At 36.5% G+C, this 15899-nt stretch overlaps 1 protein-coding gene across 2 annotated transcripts; it reads right to left on the reverse strand.

Moving 5' to 3' along the window:
- Positions 1-271: 271 nt before the first annotated feature.
- On the reverse strand, positions 272-15899 carry LOC123318041 (tyrosine-protein phosphatase non-receptor type 4). Of its 2 annotated transcripts, XM_044904716.1 has the most exons (14): positions 15767-15899; positions 15196-15696; positions 14897-15113; positions 14572-14692; positions 14346-14433; positions 14058-14210; positions 13738-13986; positions 13174-13331; positions 11987-12207; positions 10566-10748; positions 10237-10512; positions 7414-7763; positions 4491-4772; positions 272-2043 (listed from the first exon to the last, which is right to left on the reverse strand). In XM_044904716.1, the coding sequence occupies exons 2-14, from the start codon at positions 15469-15471 to the stop codon at positions 1951-1953; spliced, it is 2667 nt and encodes an 888-aa protein (XP_044760651.1). In that variant the 5' UTR covers positions 15472-15696; positions 15767-15899; the 3' UTR covers positions 272-1950. The 2 variants fall into 2 exon arrangements, with proteins under 2 accessions (XP_044760651.1, XP_044760650.1); XM_044904715.1 differs by having other exon boundaries at positions 15196-15839.

Raw genomic sequence — 15899 nt, forward strand, 5'->3', positions numbered from 1 at the left:
GAATTTGGCCTTTCCTATTATTGAAAATTAAAATTTATTAAAATATTCAGCCAACTATGCAATCTGAATAATGAGAAATTCCTGCAGGATATCGAAAAAGAAAAATTAAGTAGAAAAATTCAAGCCATATCTCATATCTGATGGACTGGACAGGACTGTATACCCTACAGGGTGACTCTGTTGTCCCTCTCTTTAACTACAGGGTGTTTTTTTATGAGTAACTTACTCATACAAGTTTTTGGGTAGAGATTGGTAATAAAATACGCCAATAAATAGTTTATTATTCTATATTCGTATCTGTATAATGTTATTCATAAAATAAAAATTTATCTCATAAAATATCTATCATTTTCGTTTCTATTCTTTTTGGATGGTCAAATGTGAATTTTTTCGTCACTTATGAATTAAAATACCTTAAAATCAACAACGATTAATAGGCCAGGACTATCTATGGCACTAAACTAGCAAAAGTAGGTCAGTCAGTCTTGCAAAAACGCAAAATTGTCACAATATCGTTACACTCACAATCATTGATATTTGTACATAATTTTATAAAAGCTACCTCCATCAATTTTCGGGACAATCTATTAATACTAAAAGCATAAAAAATTATCATTCCAACTACACATAAACTATTAGTTTTTGGGACGAAAATACAAAGTATGGATAAAAATGACTGAGCTCGAGACATTTAAAAAAAAGAAGGAATAAAATTCACCACATTTGAATATTCAAAATATGTTCAGGATTGATGAGAAGAATAAGAATTTCCACTGAAAATAGATCATAAATTTACGAATTAGTAATAACGGCATAATATTCTGGTAACATCGGAAAGGAAGAGCAAATTTAAACAAATATAAGTTAGTTCGAAAAAACTGACAAGAATGAGGTTATACCCAGAAACAGGGGTAGGTACATAGACATAGAGACATGGACTGAGCAATACCAGTATGAAATTGGCTATTTTATAGAAAGAGAGAAATGATCGTCAGGCCAAGACCTGTCTCTTCTGTTTCTGTTGACATGGACGTGAGTGTGGACCAATCAAAATTCTAGAAAATGACAATTAGCTAGCCTGATGTTCATTTTCTTCCTGTCACTTTTTTTGGCCGTATTTCATGCGCAGATGGAAAGAGAATGCTCAGTTCATATCTCTATGTCTTTGGGTAGGTAGTACAGATTCAACTCATCGTTAGAAAAGAGTAGTGTTTTGGTCTCGGTATTTATGAAATTCATTTTTTATGGGTTGTTAAGGCAAATCAGCCTGAAGAAACGATCTCTTCTTACATATTCTATTTCATTAAATTTGGAAGTTTAATCCATCATTGTGAACTTTTAAATCTGACCAATGAGTACAAATATCCTGGACGGCGATTGGACGGATTTTTTTCTTGAATTATTTTGAATCAACCAAGTTCAAAATGGATGGATAAGCGCGTGTTGCGTAAATAAGCGTTCAGCGTGTTGCTAAAAATAAAATAATTTCTCCAAATTTAAAATATTAACTGTTGGTGAGGAAATTGAAATTATTGAATGGAGCCATCACATCTTATTGATATGTCTATGCATTCCGAATAATTCCGACATTTTCAAAGTTTCACATCAACAAAATAACCTTTGTGACCAGAATTTACGATTTACCGATAAAAGATGCGAAATTTGACTATTTCGATGGCCTACTTTCAAAATGTACCCAATTGCAACATCCAATAAGTGATTTCTTCGAATGACCAAGACATGATACTGCATTGAGCGTTAAAATATGATGATAGCCCATCCGATGTTATCACAACATATGATTTGATACCTCCGACAACCTGATTCATCTCATTCCTCTACATCATGGACGATTCTTATAATCTTTGAGCTCTTTGGACAGTGTTTATACATTCTATTTTAATATAATAAAGTTTCAGAACTACTCTTTACTGTGATTAAAAAACATTATCATCCGTTCTCTTCAACCTCTTCCTTTTTGGACTGCAGGGCCCTTCTCATGAAGGCAGCGTAGACACATTCGCAAGCGAACCTATATTGACTCTGTAAAGAAAGTTTGGTAATTAATTTGGGGAGAATTGAACAAATGAGTCTGGCTACATGTGAACTACTAAAGCAACAATGTTATTTATTGTTGCCAAAAGAGTCGTCTGAACACTGCACTGAAGATGATTCATTGAGTCTGACAGCACTACAGGGTGAGTCTTTGACTCGTACAAATATTTTGACAGAAAATTCTTGAGGTGAAAAGAAACACTTTTTTTCCTTTCCTATATTTTGTTTAAATTTTAAATTTTCTTTGGTGAAATATAGATAGTATAGCAATCAGTAAATGGTTAAAATTTGAAGAAAAAAAACGAAGGTTTTACAAATTTTGTTATTGAATTTGTTAAAAATGTGTTTGTCCACCGCGGTATCTATACACTCCCCAACACGACTGGCATTGATGCAAGAAGATGGTCTATTTATTCTTGAGGGATACTATCCCAAGCTACCTGTACTTCGTGTTTCAGAGCCGCCAAAGTCCGTGGGGGCTGGGGTAAATTTCCAAGCCTTCTACCCATGATGTCCCAAACATGCTCTATGGGCGAAAGATCGGGGGATCTGGGCGGCCATGGCAAAATATTCACATGGAACGCTTCAAAAAAGTTTAAACTAACTCTGGCAACATGAGGTCGAGCATTATCTTGCTGAAATATTGGATTCTCGAGTCGGTTAAGGTAAGGGAGAACATATGGCTCCACTATTTCTTGAAGGTAACGCAGCGCTGTCATGTTATCTCGAATAAAGACTAAAGGTGACCTACTTCCATGTGCAATAGCACCCAATACCATAACACCTACTGTCCGGTGTATGTGACATTAAAATGAGGTTCACGTCTTTCTCTTCGACGTCGTCTTAGTCTTCTTCGGCCATCATGTGCACCCAAGGAGAATCGAGATTCATCAGAAAAGAGGACCTGATGCCATTCCACATTCCAATGTTGTCGTTTTCTCCACCACTGTAATCGTTGCCGTCGATGCTCAACCGTAAGAGGTAACACAAGATGGGGTCGATAATGATGCAGTCCAAAAGACCTTATACGGCGGTAAACCGTTCGAACAGTTACAGGATGGCCTTGTTCTCCTTACCACTCATCAGCCAAAGATCGAGTAGTCGCAAATCCGTCTCTAATGGTCATAAGTCTTAGACGCCGATCTTGAACTTCATTTGTGCCCCTTCGAAGTCTGGTGCCTACTCTTCTTCGATTTTGGACATTATCAAACCACGCTTGACAACATCTCATAACAGTAGTTGGATTTCTATTCGTACGGTTAGCGATTTCTCTAAATGACAACCCCGCCTCCCGTAAACCAATAATTCGACCGCTTTCAAATTCACTTAGCTAAGCGTACACGTGCTCTAGGTTTTCTTTTCAACTAAACATCGACTTTGGATCTCCTCGAACAGCTGGTTTGTTGTAAAATTAAAAAAATTTGCAAAAAACGACTGCAATATTTAAGTAACAAAAAATGTTTTCATGAAAAAACCTTCACCATTTTTTTCCAAATTTTAATCATTTACTCCTTGCTATACCATCTATGTTTCACAAAAAAAAAAAAAATTAAAATTTAAACAGCTCCTTCTGGGTGTTGCAGTTTCTTTGTCGGTTAGTATATTTGTACAAGTCAAAGACTCACTCTGTATATTATTAAAATCGTGCACTTGGAAAATACGAATTTAGTGGATGGCGGAAAATAATTTTGAATTTACTGACACAGGGTAGTGTAGCAATGAGAATCATCAAACACAGGGTATACTACACTTACCGAACATGTGTATCTCGGTGGAGTACCATCGAACAGAGCTATTAAGATGATACGAAAAATGTGCATCTTCGGAAAAAATCATTAGTTTTTGGTAACCGACAAGCATCACCCACACACTTGATAATTACTGAAAGAGGAACTTTTCATTTTGTAAAATCCTTGTTTCAGATGATACAACCAGGGTGATCCTCAAAAACGACACCAACGGGGACTACATCAACGCAAACTATGTAAATATGACCATCAATGGTACCGAAATGGTGAACAGGTACATCGCAACTCAAGGTCCCCTCCAATCCACAACCGACGACAGCTGGTTTGTTGTAAAATTTAAAAAATTTGCAAAATGCTACTACAATATTCAAGTAACAAAAAATGTGTTTATGAAAAAACCGTCACCATTTTTTTCAAAATTTTAATCATTTATTATTTGCTATACCATCTATGTTTTACCAAAAAAAAAATTAAAATTTAAACAGCTCCTTCTGGGTGTTGCAGTTTCTTTGTCAGTTAGTATATTTGTACAAGTCAAAGACTCACTCTGTGTAACTCAGGGTGGGAACATCAAAGCTAGTGAACTCAATGAAGATATTCAAGGGACTCCTACATTAGTATATACGGTAAAAAGTGTGTCCACAAGTGGCAAGTGTGACACGAAAATTCAAAGGAAGGAATACTCACAGCATTTTGAATCATCATGGCTCTTTGTTCCCTCATAACTTTGACGATTTCCAACGGATACACGGGTTCTTCGTTTTCGATCAGGCACAAGGCCGTGTCCATCAGTATAAGGACGCCGGTGCGTCCGATTCCGGCGCTGCAATGTACGACGACTGGGGCGTCGCCCTTTCTGGCTTCTCTAACGATGTCGGTGAACGACAGGAACTCCGATGGTGAGGCAGGCACACCGTGATCCGGCCAAACGACGTACTGAATATGCTTGATTTCTCTGAGCTCCTCGGTCTGTGAAGAAAAAAATGTACAAATGGGGCAAACGGTATTTACAACACGAGTTGTTATTATCTTCATTCTTTAGGGTTGGACAGAAAGATAAGAATACCGTAGATTCGGGACGATTTTGAGAATCAACTTGACATATTTCAAAAACGGTGACCTATTTTCATGTGAGAAAGAGGTTCAAATATACTTAATGACTCAGACTATTGATTAGGATATATACCATGCTTCAGAATTCGGATATAAATTAAGAAAAAAATAAAATATGCTTGTCCCAAGTGACCCACCGATTTGAGAGGCTTGGGACACAGGTTAAAATCTATTGATTTCTCAACTCTCAAATGGAATAGGTGACTTGGGACGGTGTATAGTTTTGGAAAATTAGAATTTGTGGTTATATAGTTGAAATTTGGAAGGAAATTGAATGATAAACCCGTATTATATTGAAAGTAATTATATTACAACTCAAATGTAAAAAAACTAAACAAAACAAGGGAACTTTGATTTCTTTCATTCTTTGGAGATTTCTTTGTGGAAATAACGTAAATAATAATATCCTGCGAAAAATCGGCATATTTCCTGCTGCCAATGCGCCGCTTGTATCTATTCGGCATTGTCCGAAGTCACCCTATGAAATAACAAAGTAAATGAATGAGATCCGTGTTGCCGTTTGATTTGTAAACAACCTTGTTTAATGACATATCTAATTTCCCAATATCCCACGTATCCAGAAAAAAAAAATGACACATGCACAAAGTGTAATACATGTACAGGACACTAGAAAGTATAAGGCCATAAAAAAACGCGCTTTTACTCTCCTGAATTCCAGTCAATTCAAACGCTCCGGTCACGGAAAACTCAACAGGAATTAATTGTTAAACTAACAGAAAAGACGCTACACAATCTTATAAGTTTGTTCCTTCACACATAAATGGTAAGAAACAAAGAAATCTGCAAGGGTGGCAATTGTCCCAAGTTACAGGACTGTCCCAAGTCACCCGAATCTCCGGTCACGGAAAACTCAACCGGAATTAATTGTTAAACTAACCGAAAAGACGCTACACAATCTTATAAGTTTGTTCCTTCACACATAAATGGTAAGAATGGTAATTGTCCCAAGTTACAGGACTGTCGTCCCAAGTCATCCGAATCTATCGGTATCTTGAAAGGACTAGTACTCCTGGCTGTGTGCCAGGTACCATTAGGTTCATAGGATCATGGAAATGCAATTAAAAGATGCCAATGTCTGCTAGGGTTTATATACTCTTCAACAATTGATAGGGGTCACGTGTACAGGGTGAGCAGAGTCTTTGACTCGTACAAATATTTCAACAGTAGATTCTTGAGGTCAAAAGAAACCTTTTTTCCTATACCATTTTTCCGATTCCGATTTCCGCCCCTGATAAAAAGAGTTTTCATAATGAGCTGTGCTACTCCTGGAAACACGGAATTACCTTCAGAATAACTAGCTGAATCTGTGACACTACACATCTGTGGATCTTTTAAACAGAGTTGAATTCAGCCGAAGTATCCCATTTTTCAAAATTTTTGAACATCAAGAGTTGGGTTCTTTGAATTTTTGGTATTTTTATAGTACGTAATGGTACTAATGAAAAACCGGAAGACGCAGATGATATCTTGTGTTCAAATAACAGATCAAATAAAAGAAAAACTATATTCCGAAATTCATTTCATTCGGTAAAACCGTTTGTGAGATAGGCCTAAAAATAACATTATTTTTTGGTTTTTCAATAGCCTGCATCTTTTAAATCGAGCCGATTCTGAAAAAATGGTAAGGAAAAAAATTTTCATTGGACCTCAAGAATCTATTGTTAAAATATTTGTACGAGTCGAAGACTCACCCCGTATATTTCTCCTTATTCGTGGTTTTTGTTAAGTTATCTAGAACATCATTTTACAGGATGTATTTAAAGGTGTAGCTTTTTTCTAACCGAAGGTAGAACTGGTTAAAACAAAGCGTTTCACCAAAAATCACCTTTACGAAACTTTCAAAATGACGAAGTTGAAGAAAAATTTGAAAATAATTACTGAAATAGATCCTAATGCGGCCCTAGATCATTTGTGATCTGAATTATCGCAAAGCAAAGGAAAAAATTTATCCGTTGATGAATGAATTAACCTTCAAGGTTGATATGTAGAAAAAACTAGGTTTGTGATATACTATGTGTTCCAAAATTTTTCCTCTTATCACTCGATATAAAAACGGCAAAAACCTATTTTTCATCTAAAATTCTCAGAGAACATCAAAATACGCATCTAACGATGTATCATGTTCCTATACTAGAACATCATGTTAGAAATAAAGTCAAATTTCTAGAAAATGAGGGTTTTCAGACTGCTTGGCTTATTTTATCAGACAAAAATGTATGAATAAGACAAACACCTTCAGTCGAGTTTTCAATCATATTAGAATATTACAAAATAAACGTGGCAATAATTCTACGGTAGCAACTGAAGCCGTACGCTGAAAACTCTCATTTAAATAGAAATTTTACTTTATTTCCGAAACCATGAAGTTTTCGTTAGGAACATGATGCATCATTAGATGCGTATTTGATTGATATCGGATGAAAAGTTGGGCATTCCATCTAAAAAAAAAGTCCCACCCTGTATAGACACAACTTACGTCGCCATCCGTCAGAATGAAATCCCTATAGACGACGCTTCCGGTCAGATCCGTCTCCTCCTTGATGCACTTTACGGTGGTGTTTTGTACAGTCAGGCATTCCCCAACGCTGGGCCAATACTTGTGACACTTGGTCCTACCCCTCTCTACCAGAGTGGTTAACATGATGATCAACGTGCATTTTTCTTCGAAGATCATTTGCCAAAAATCGTCGGTTGTGGATTGGAGGGGACCTTGAGTTGCGATGTACCTGTTCACCATTTCGGTACCATTGATGGTCATATTTACATAGTTTGCGTTGATGTAGTCCCCGTTGATGTCGTTTTTGAGGATCACCCTGGTTGTATCGTCTGAAACAAGGATTTTACAAAATGAAAAGTTCCTCTTTCAGTATTTATCAAGTGTGTGGATGATGCTTGTCGGTTACCAAAAACTAATGATTTTTTCCGAAGATGCACATTTTTCGTATCATCTTAATAGCTCTGTTCGATGGTCCTCCACCGAGATACACATGTTCGGTAAGTGTAGTATACCCTGTGTTTGATGATTCTAATTGCTACACTACCCTGTGTCAGTAAATTCAAAATTATTTTCCGCCATCCACTAAATTCGTATTTTCCAAGTGCACGATTTTAATAATATACAGAGTGAGTCTTTGACTTGTACAAATATACTAACCGACAAAGAAACTGCAACACCCAGAAGGAGCTGTTTAAATTTAAATTTTTTTTTTTTGGTGAAACATAGATGGTATAGCAAGGAGTGAATGATTAAAATTTGGAAAAAAATGGTGAAGGTTTTTTCATGAAAACATTTTTTGTTACTTAAATATTGTAGTCGTTTTTTGCAAATTTCTTAAATTTTACAACAAACCAGCTGTTCGAGGAGATCCAAAGTCGATGTTTAGTTGTTGTTAAAATGCCTAGAGTACGTGTACGCAGAATTTATCGCCAGCTAAGAGAATTTGAAAGAGGTCGAATTATTGGTCTACGGGAGGCAGGGTTGTCATTTCGAGAAATCGCTAACCGTAGGAACAGAAATCCAACTACTGTTATGAGATGTTGTCAAGCGTGGTTTGATGATGCCCAAAATCGAAGAAGAGTAGGCACAAGACGTCGAAGGGGCACAAATGAAGTTCAAGATCGGCGTCTAAGACTTATGGACATTAGAGACCGATTTGCGACAACTCGATCTTTGGCTGATGGATGGTTAGGAGAACAAGGCCATCCTGTAACTGTCCGAACGGTTTACCGTTTGGACTGCAGCATTATCGACCCCATCTTGTGTTATCTCTTCCGGTTGAGGAAAGACGGCAACGATTACAGTGGTGCAGAGAACGAAAACATTGCAATATGGAATTGCATCATCATCAGGTCGTCTTTTCTGATGAATCTCGATTCTCCTTGGGTGCACATGATGGCCGAAGAAGACTAAGAAGACGTCGAAGAGAAAGACGTGAACCTCATTTTAATGTTGAGCGTCATGAACACCGGACAGTAGGCGTTATGGTATTGGGTGCTATTGCACATGGAAGTAGGTCACCTTTAGTGTTTATTCGAGGTAACATGACAGCGCTGCGTTACCTTCAAGAAACAGTGGAGCCATATGTTCTCCCTTACCTTAACCGGCTCGAGAATCCAATATTTCAGCAAGATAATGCTCGACCTCATGTTGCCAGAGTTAGTTTAAACTTTTTTGAAGCGACCCATGTGAATCTTTTGCCATGGCCTTCCAGATCATCCGATCTTTCGCCCATAGAGCATGTTTGGGACATCATGGGTAGAAGGCTCGGAAATTTACCCCAGCCTTCACGGACTTAGGTGATTCTGAGACATGAAGTACAGGTAGCTTGTGATAGTAACCCTCAAGAAGAAATAGACCATCTTCTTGCATCAATGCCAAGACGTGTTGAGGGGTGTATAGATAACCGCGTTGAACAAACGCATTATTGACAAATTCAATAAAAAAATTGTAAAGCCTTCGTTTTTTTCTCCAAATTTAAACATTTACTCCTTGCTATACTATCTATGTTTTACCAAAAAAAAAAAAAAAATTGAAATTTACAGCTCCTTCTGGGTTAGTATATTTTGACAGTAGATTCAAATTCAAAGAACCCAACTCTTAAAACTAGGTTTAACGCTATCTAATGAATATTTGGAAATTTTGTAAAATAAAATCATTCCTCATATTTTCTCGTATAATGCGCCGTTTTCGAGTAATGTTCAAAAATGAAAAGTATCTGTGGTTTTCTGAGAATTGGGAACTTTGGCTGAATTCACCTGTGTTTAAAAGATCCACAGATGTGTAGTGTCATAGATTTAGCTTGTTATTCTGAAGCGAATTTTGTTTTTCCAGGTGTAGCTCAGCTAATTATGAAAACTTTAAATGGCTGTATCTTTTCATCAGGGCCGAATCGGAAAAAATGGTATAGAAAAAGAAATTTTTTTTCAACCTCAAGTATGAGTCAAATACTCACCATGCATAGAGGTAGAGGTATGAGGAGAGCTTCAACCTACAGACCTTCAAGTGCTGTATTGATAAACTTCTCCTTTTTACACTTCATTGATCCACGGTATTCCCCGTGTTCAGGTTCAACCTGTGTGGATCGTTTAAATAACAAAAATCTATATCTGGAACAAATACTTTTCTCCACTGTGAAAAAATATTTTTCCGCATCTGTATAAGTAATATAAGGGCGAATTTATCAGGCAAATAAAATTGAATAAGAATGTATGAGGGCAATAATCATTTCTCGTTTCATTCTAATTATTATTCTCTTTACTGTATAAACTCACTTTCATGATGCATAAAAAACTAACTTACATGGGGATATATCCCTGTATCTGTTTTTATTTATATTCTTTGGTTTCAAGGCCTCATCGCAAGTCATATCCGGGTGCTTCCTATAGAGCGTTTCGAATCTCACCACCACAGCGCCGCTCGCTAGTCCGTCAGCGAGTAGCAACATGCTCTGTTCCAGGACGTTTCCTGATTGGACGGTTTGTACATCTCCCAACGGCACATACTGATAGGGCGGTTCTTCGTAATCGTCTAGACCGCTGTAAATGACGTTTGGCTTCACTTGCAGAACGAGTTTCCCTGAAGAAGGCCATGTGTTACATCGAACAATTGAACATATTCATTTTGCTCACCGTCATTCGTAGTCCTGGCTTCTTGGATAAGTTTAACAGCTTCTTCGTACGAGGCAGTGGACATATCTTTGCCGTTGATCTGTAAAATTTGATCCCCCTCCGATAGTCTCGGTGTACAAGTGTCGGCAGGGGTGTTTGGGGCTACCCTCATAACTACAATTGGAAGACTTTGCGTGACCCCACCTGAGAAAAAAATTACACCGGTCAACAAAATTTCGATATAGGAAATTATACTCCATTCACATTTATTTTAGCAGTCCGTTGGCCATGAAATAATTTTCCCAAGTTTTTGTAACTAGAGGAGTAAGGTTGGCACTCATGAAATGTCGTTGATGTCAGAACGCCGTTGCCACAACTAATATCAATTTTTATTACGAAAATGTCGAAAGTGATTGAAAAAAGGGACAGGGTTTCAGGTCCGCTCATGCAAATAGTTTTACCCTGATATTCTAAAATCCACAATACGACAGACGGTAGCGAACATATTCAATGTAAGAGAATTTATATAATGTTTCATCTGAATCTAAACGACTTATATTTCAGATGAATATTTCAACAATCAGAAAGATTGTGGATGAAGAGGATGACAAAGAATTTCCTTGTATTGGGAGACCCAAAAAAGTGGTGGCATTTGACTTGTCCTATACATTGTAAATGTCTTAAGGTACCAATAAATTATTGTTATTATATCAATGTATTAAGATAAACAGAAACAAATACGGGCCAGTCTTTCTGTTAATTGTTTATTCCCATGAAATTTTTGTTCAAAGGTGAAGTTCATCTTGAATTGAAACATCCTTCAATTCCTTTTAGTTATATTGATGCAAGATGATTTTTGTTAAAGAATTTAACATTCTTGTAATTATCTGTTAATTCCTTCAAGAGATACCCATTCCTAACCACTGCATCATATGCATTTCATCTTCTGGTTGATTTTTTTGAAATCTACAACTGATATAATGTATTCAAACTTTAGCCAAAGAAGATAACGAACATTAACTCTCCTCAAGCTAGTGCATATTATGATATTATACTGATCTCTTATATTTTCCATGCAAATAACTGGATTTGGTATGCCTTCAATCAGTTTGTATAAACTTCAATTATGTTCGTCACATATTTTCCGAAGAGATTCAACATTGTGATAAAATACGTGATAACAAAAACTTTTACGTAGAACGGGCAACATGGCGTTGATTTAAAACACAAAAATGATTTGACAAGCTTCATAACCCCACATTTTCGTACTATACAGAGTGAAATGTGTAAAATTTCCATGGCCAACCGAGTGTTAAAATAAAAGTGACGAGAACTGGCATTGTCATTGCCATATGGGTCACAAAAATAAATTTCCACAGATTAAAAAAAAAAACGCTCTAATGAAACGGATTTCGTGAAATCTGTTTGTGAAGAAACGATACCTTTCACATTGAATCCATATTTTCCTTCTGCGTCAGGAAATAGTGTTATACTAACGGATGGTTCTTCGACCATCTGAGACACTGGTGAATGACTAGCACTGTACGGAGGGGTGTCATACAGTCCATTTGACACTGGGGAAGGTATATCATCATCCGCATAGCTGAGGATCTTGCCAGGCGAAAATGGAGCATCAATGGGCTTTTCCAAATTATCCCCATCTCTGTGGAATAACAATGAAATGGAATACAGGCTGTTCTCAAAGGTGAAGCTTTTATTTGAGAGAAGGTAGAACTCATCAAAATAAGTCGTTCAATCAAAAATTTTCTATATAAAATATCCAAGATGGCTGAGATACAAACTAGAAGTTCGACAAAATTTCATTGAATTCCAAGTAAGGGACTGTGGAAGGCGACTCCGGCATCGCAAAAACGAAACAAAACATAAACATATGGCTGGACAATCAATGGTTCAGTACCAAGTTCATCGGATTAGATGCATTAGGTCACTTTTGAGAGAATCATAATTGTTGTATCGTGCAATTTGGGGCGAAAAAAATAATGTAGACAATCGAGGTAAAATCTTGAAAGTGATTATGTTAGTTATGTTAAAAAAATGCTAAGATTTCATTCTATTTTTAGGACAATTGTTGGAATGTTCGAACAAGAAGATTGTGATGCCCATTGTGAAAAAATTCGTGAATAATTTAGACGAATTTTATCGGTGAGATTTTGAAGAATTATTTTTTTTTCTACACTTGTGTCCTACGTCTCTTCTGTCAGTTGGTATCAAAATGAGCCATTACATAAAATCGTGTAAGTTACTAAAAATAATGAGAACAATTCGGCAATCCTAAGTTTCGATTCTCATTACCACGTAAATATCGAACGAGCCAATATCCTAAACGAAACCACATGGTCGAATCAGGAGATAAGTTTTTTCCACTGCTTTGCGATAATTCAGCTGAAAAAAGGGTCTAGGGTCGTGTTAGGATCTATTTCAGTAATCATTTTCAATTTTTTTTTCAACTTTGTCATTTTGAAAGTTTTGTATAGGTGATTTTTGGTGAAACGCTTCATTTTGACCAGCTCTACCTTCTGTTGAAAAAAAGCATCACCTTTAAATACACCCTGTATAATTGGATTTGTATATTTTTTATTATTGATAAACTTCACAATATGGTACTTACTCGCTCGAAATTTGCGATTCGGCGCCCCAAGCTTTTCTGGGCCCCTTTGATCCTAAAGAGGTGACCTTATTATCGTAAGATCTGGTTGATCTGTTGGGAGTTAAAAACGTTTTTGTCTTCTCTTCCATCGACGGTCCCGTAGAAATTATGTGCTTTACCTGGGGAGAATACGGCAAAAATGATGACTTAGCAAGCGTTAATGACATATGAATCTTCGAAACAATAAACAACATTCTCAAATGAAGTATCTTCTCTGAAATGTTTTTGCAACTCAAAGGGTCGATGTTGAGTTTTTCAGTTTTCAAATGTGACAATTAAGTTTAAGCTTACATTGCCAGGATTAAGGTCCATGCTAAGAACTAAGACCAAAAAAAAACAAACCAATCTAATCGGCAAACTGCGATAAAGAGAACGCCATCTGCCAATGAGATTGTTCCTCCCTTGGAAGGCCTTAGATCTTAGGAACTCTACGTAAACCCCCATAAGAGACAATTATTGTTGTTGCAGACAAGTTCACACATGGACAATTCCAAAATGTTTCGAAAGATCAAAAGCCCTACTCACTATTTGTCGACTGGGGGACCTCACAAACTTATGTTCGATCTTTCCCCTCTGTTGCACGTCAATAACTGTCTGGATTTCCGTCCTTCCAGAATACGAGAATTTCGACCCCAACGAAAAGGGGAATTTTCGTTTCACCTTGGGCGAATGCAAACGGAAGAATGTGTGGTGTTCTACGCAACTCTTCCAGAGTTTCTTGGCCGATCTGTACGACTCCATATTGAAGACTAAAACAGTGTCATAGTCTTCGGACTGAAACGAATATTTGTTGGTTTAGAACGGTGAAAACGTGAGGTTGTATAAAAAATGAAATTTCCACTTACAGGTTCTCTCCTCAGCTGAATGAAAAACTGTTTTCTCTTGAAGGAGATCTTCATAATTTTCGACCAAGAGAAGGTGTTCAATTTAATATTGTTTCTGAATATGACAAGACCCATATGTGTCACACCTAATTGGATACTCTTATTTGTACTATCCTGAAAAAAAAGATGCTGCTAATAAATATTGATTTCCTTTCGATCCACATAAGAATCGGCTACTGATTTCCCTTTCGCTTTCTGCACGAACATGCAAATTTCAAATCTATAAAGATTATTATTATTAAGACTTACCAATGCATTGTGTAGATCCACTCCATACATATCAATTTTTTTGGCATGATCTAAAAAATGAAATTCTGCGACAGCTGGAAGTTTTCCTCTGAAAGAAATTTTTCATTCAGGTGCAGTGTAACATGTGAGTATTCTCTAACCTAACATATTGTGATTGTGGAAACCGATGTGTAGGTACTGATCCTCAAACTAAGAAACGAAATTTTTGAACTACAATAACACTTACTTGTGTAGTTTATGAAGTTCCATTATATTTTCTTCCAATTCAGGAGTTTGTCCTGGGATGAGTTGCAAATTCGATAAATAGTTCTTATCATGTTCTTCTGGACAGTAATCTCCCAGTTCAGCTGCAAGCGAAAAGATTATATTTTTCAAAGAAATCCAATTCCAATTGTTTCCGAACTATGAAGTTGATTTATCTTAAATGGTGCATATTTTCTGGTTGTTGAATAAAAAAAAAATTCTTTGAGCTCAAAATTCTTATCTTCATCAATCAAAAACTAGAGCAGAGTGATAATATTGAAGGCACTTATTATACTGATTTTACTTACATTGTACCATGTAACTTGCTAGCAAGATGGAAGTGCTAGGTGGAACAAGCAATCTTTCCTCGAATATGTCTTTCTTAATTTGTAGATAAAATTGATACCTAGTATATTCATGCTGCAATTTACTAGGATCGGAAACATAAAACTTAACACGGAAATACAGATTTGTCTGACAATTTGTCAGCTGTTTCTTCAAGGTTTTCGACGGATCCAGCCAAATCTAAAAATAATTCATTACAGATTACTTCCAGGATCCTTATCACAAAACATTCTTATCCGTGATTATTTAATCAAAATCTTACCATACATTCAGTCGAGGTGCCTGACTTATCTTCAGGGTATTGTAATCCAAAATAATCCTTTTCAACCAGTTCCAGGTGGTGGTAAACAAGATCTAATAGCACGGAACCTTTGGAACGTTTGTCAACATGAAAAACATGTTCTGTACGGTCTAGGAAGTGTACAGTCAATTCCAGACCTTTAAACTTTCGAAACGTTGTGGCAGCCAGTTCTAAAGCGTATACGTTATATGTCCCACTGGAACCTCTGAACATTTGTCTTGAGAAGTTTTCTATCATAGCTTGTATGTGAGAACTCCTTGAAAAGGATTTGATGGTGGCCTTAATTATTTAATAACATTCTTGAGAATAACTTGAACACATTTTGTACTGTGGTTTTTTATCTTTGAAAATCTTGTTTTTGTTCGTTTGGAGAGTTTAAGGCTCTCAAATTGTTCAACTGTTGTTGTTCATTGCTATTTGAATCAAGTTTACACTTCAAAGTTTGTCAGAACAAAAAGCATCCTGAAAAATTCATAATCACATAATAATGTAGATATAAGCTGGAAGACAAGTTTGCAAGAACTGCAATTACATTAGATCATCCAGAAACTGCAAAGAATAAGTCACATAAGAATGGAGATAAAATAAAATAATTGATTGATTATAAATATTGGTACAAGCGAATGTCAGAATTGACTGACATGAGTGAAGTCGGTGAACTTCCT

The sequence above is a fragment of the Coccinella septempunctata genome, chromosome 7 (assembly GCF_907165205.1).
Source record: "Coccinella septempunctata chromosome 7, icCocSept1.1, whole genome shotgun sequence".
In the NCBI taxonomy this organism is placed as follows: Eukaryota; Metazoa; Arthropoda; class Insecta; order Coleoptera; family Coccinellidae; genus Coccinella; species Coccinella septempunctata.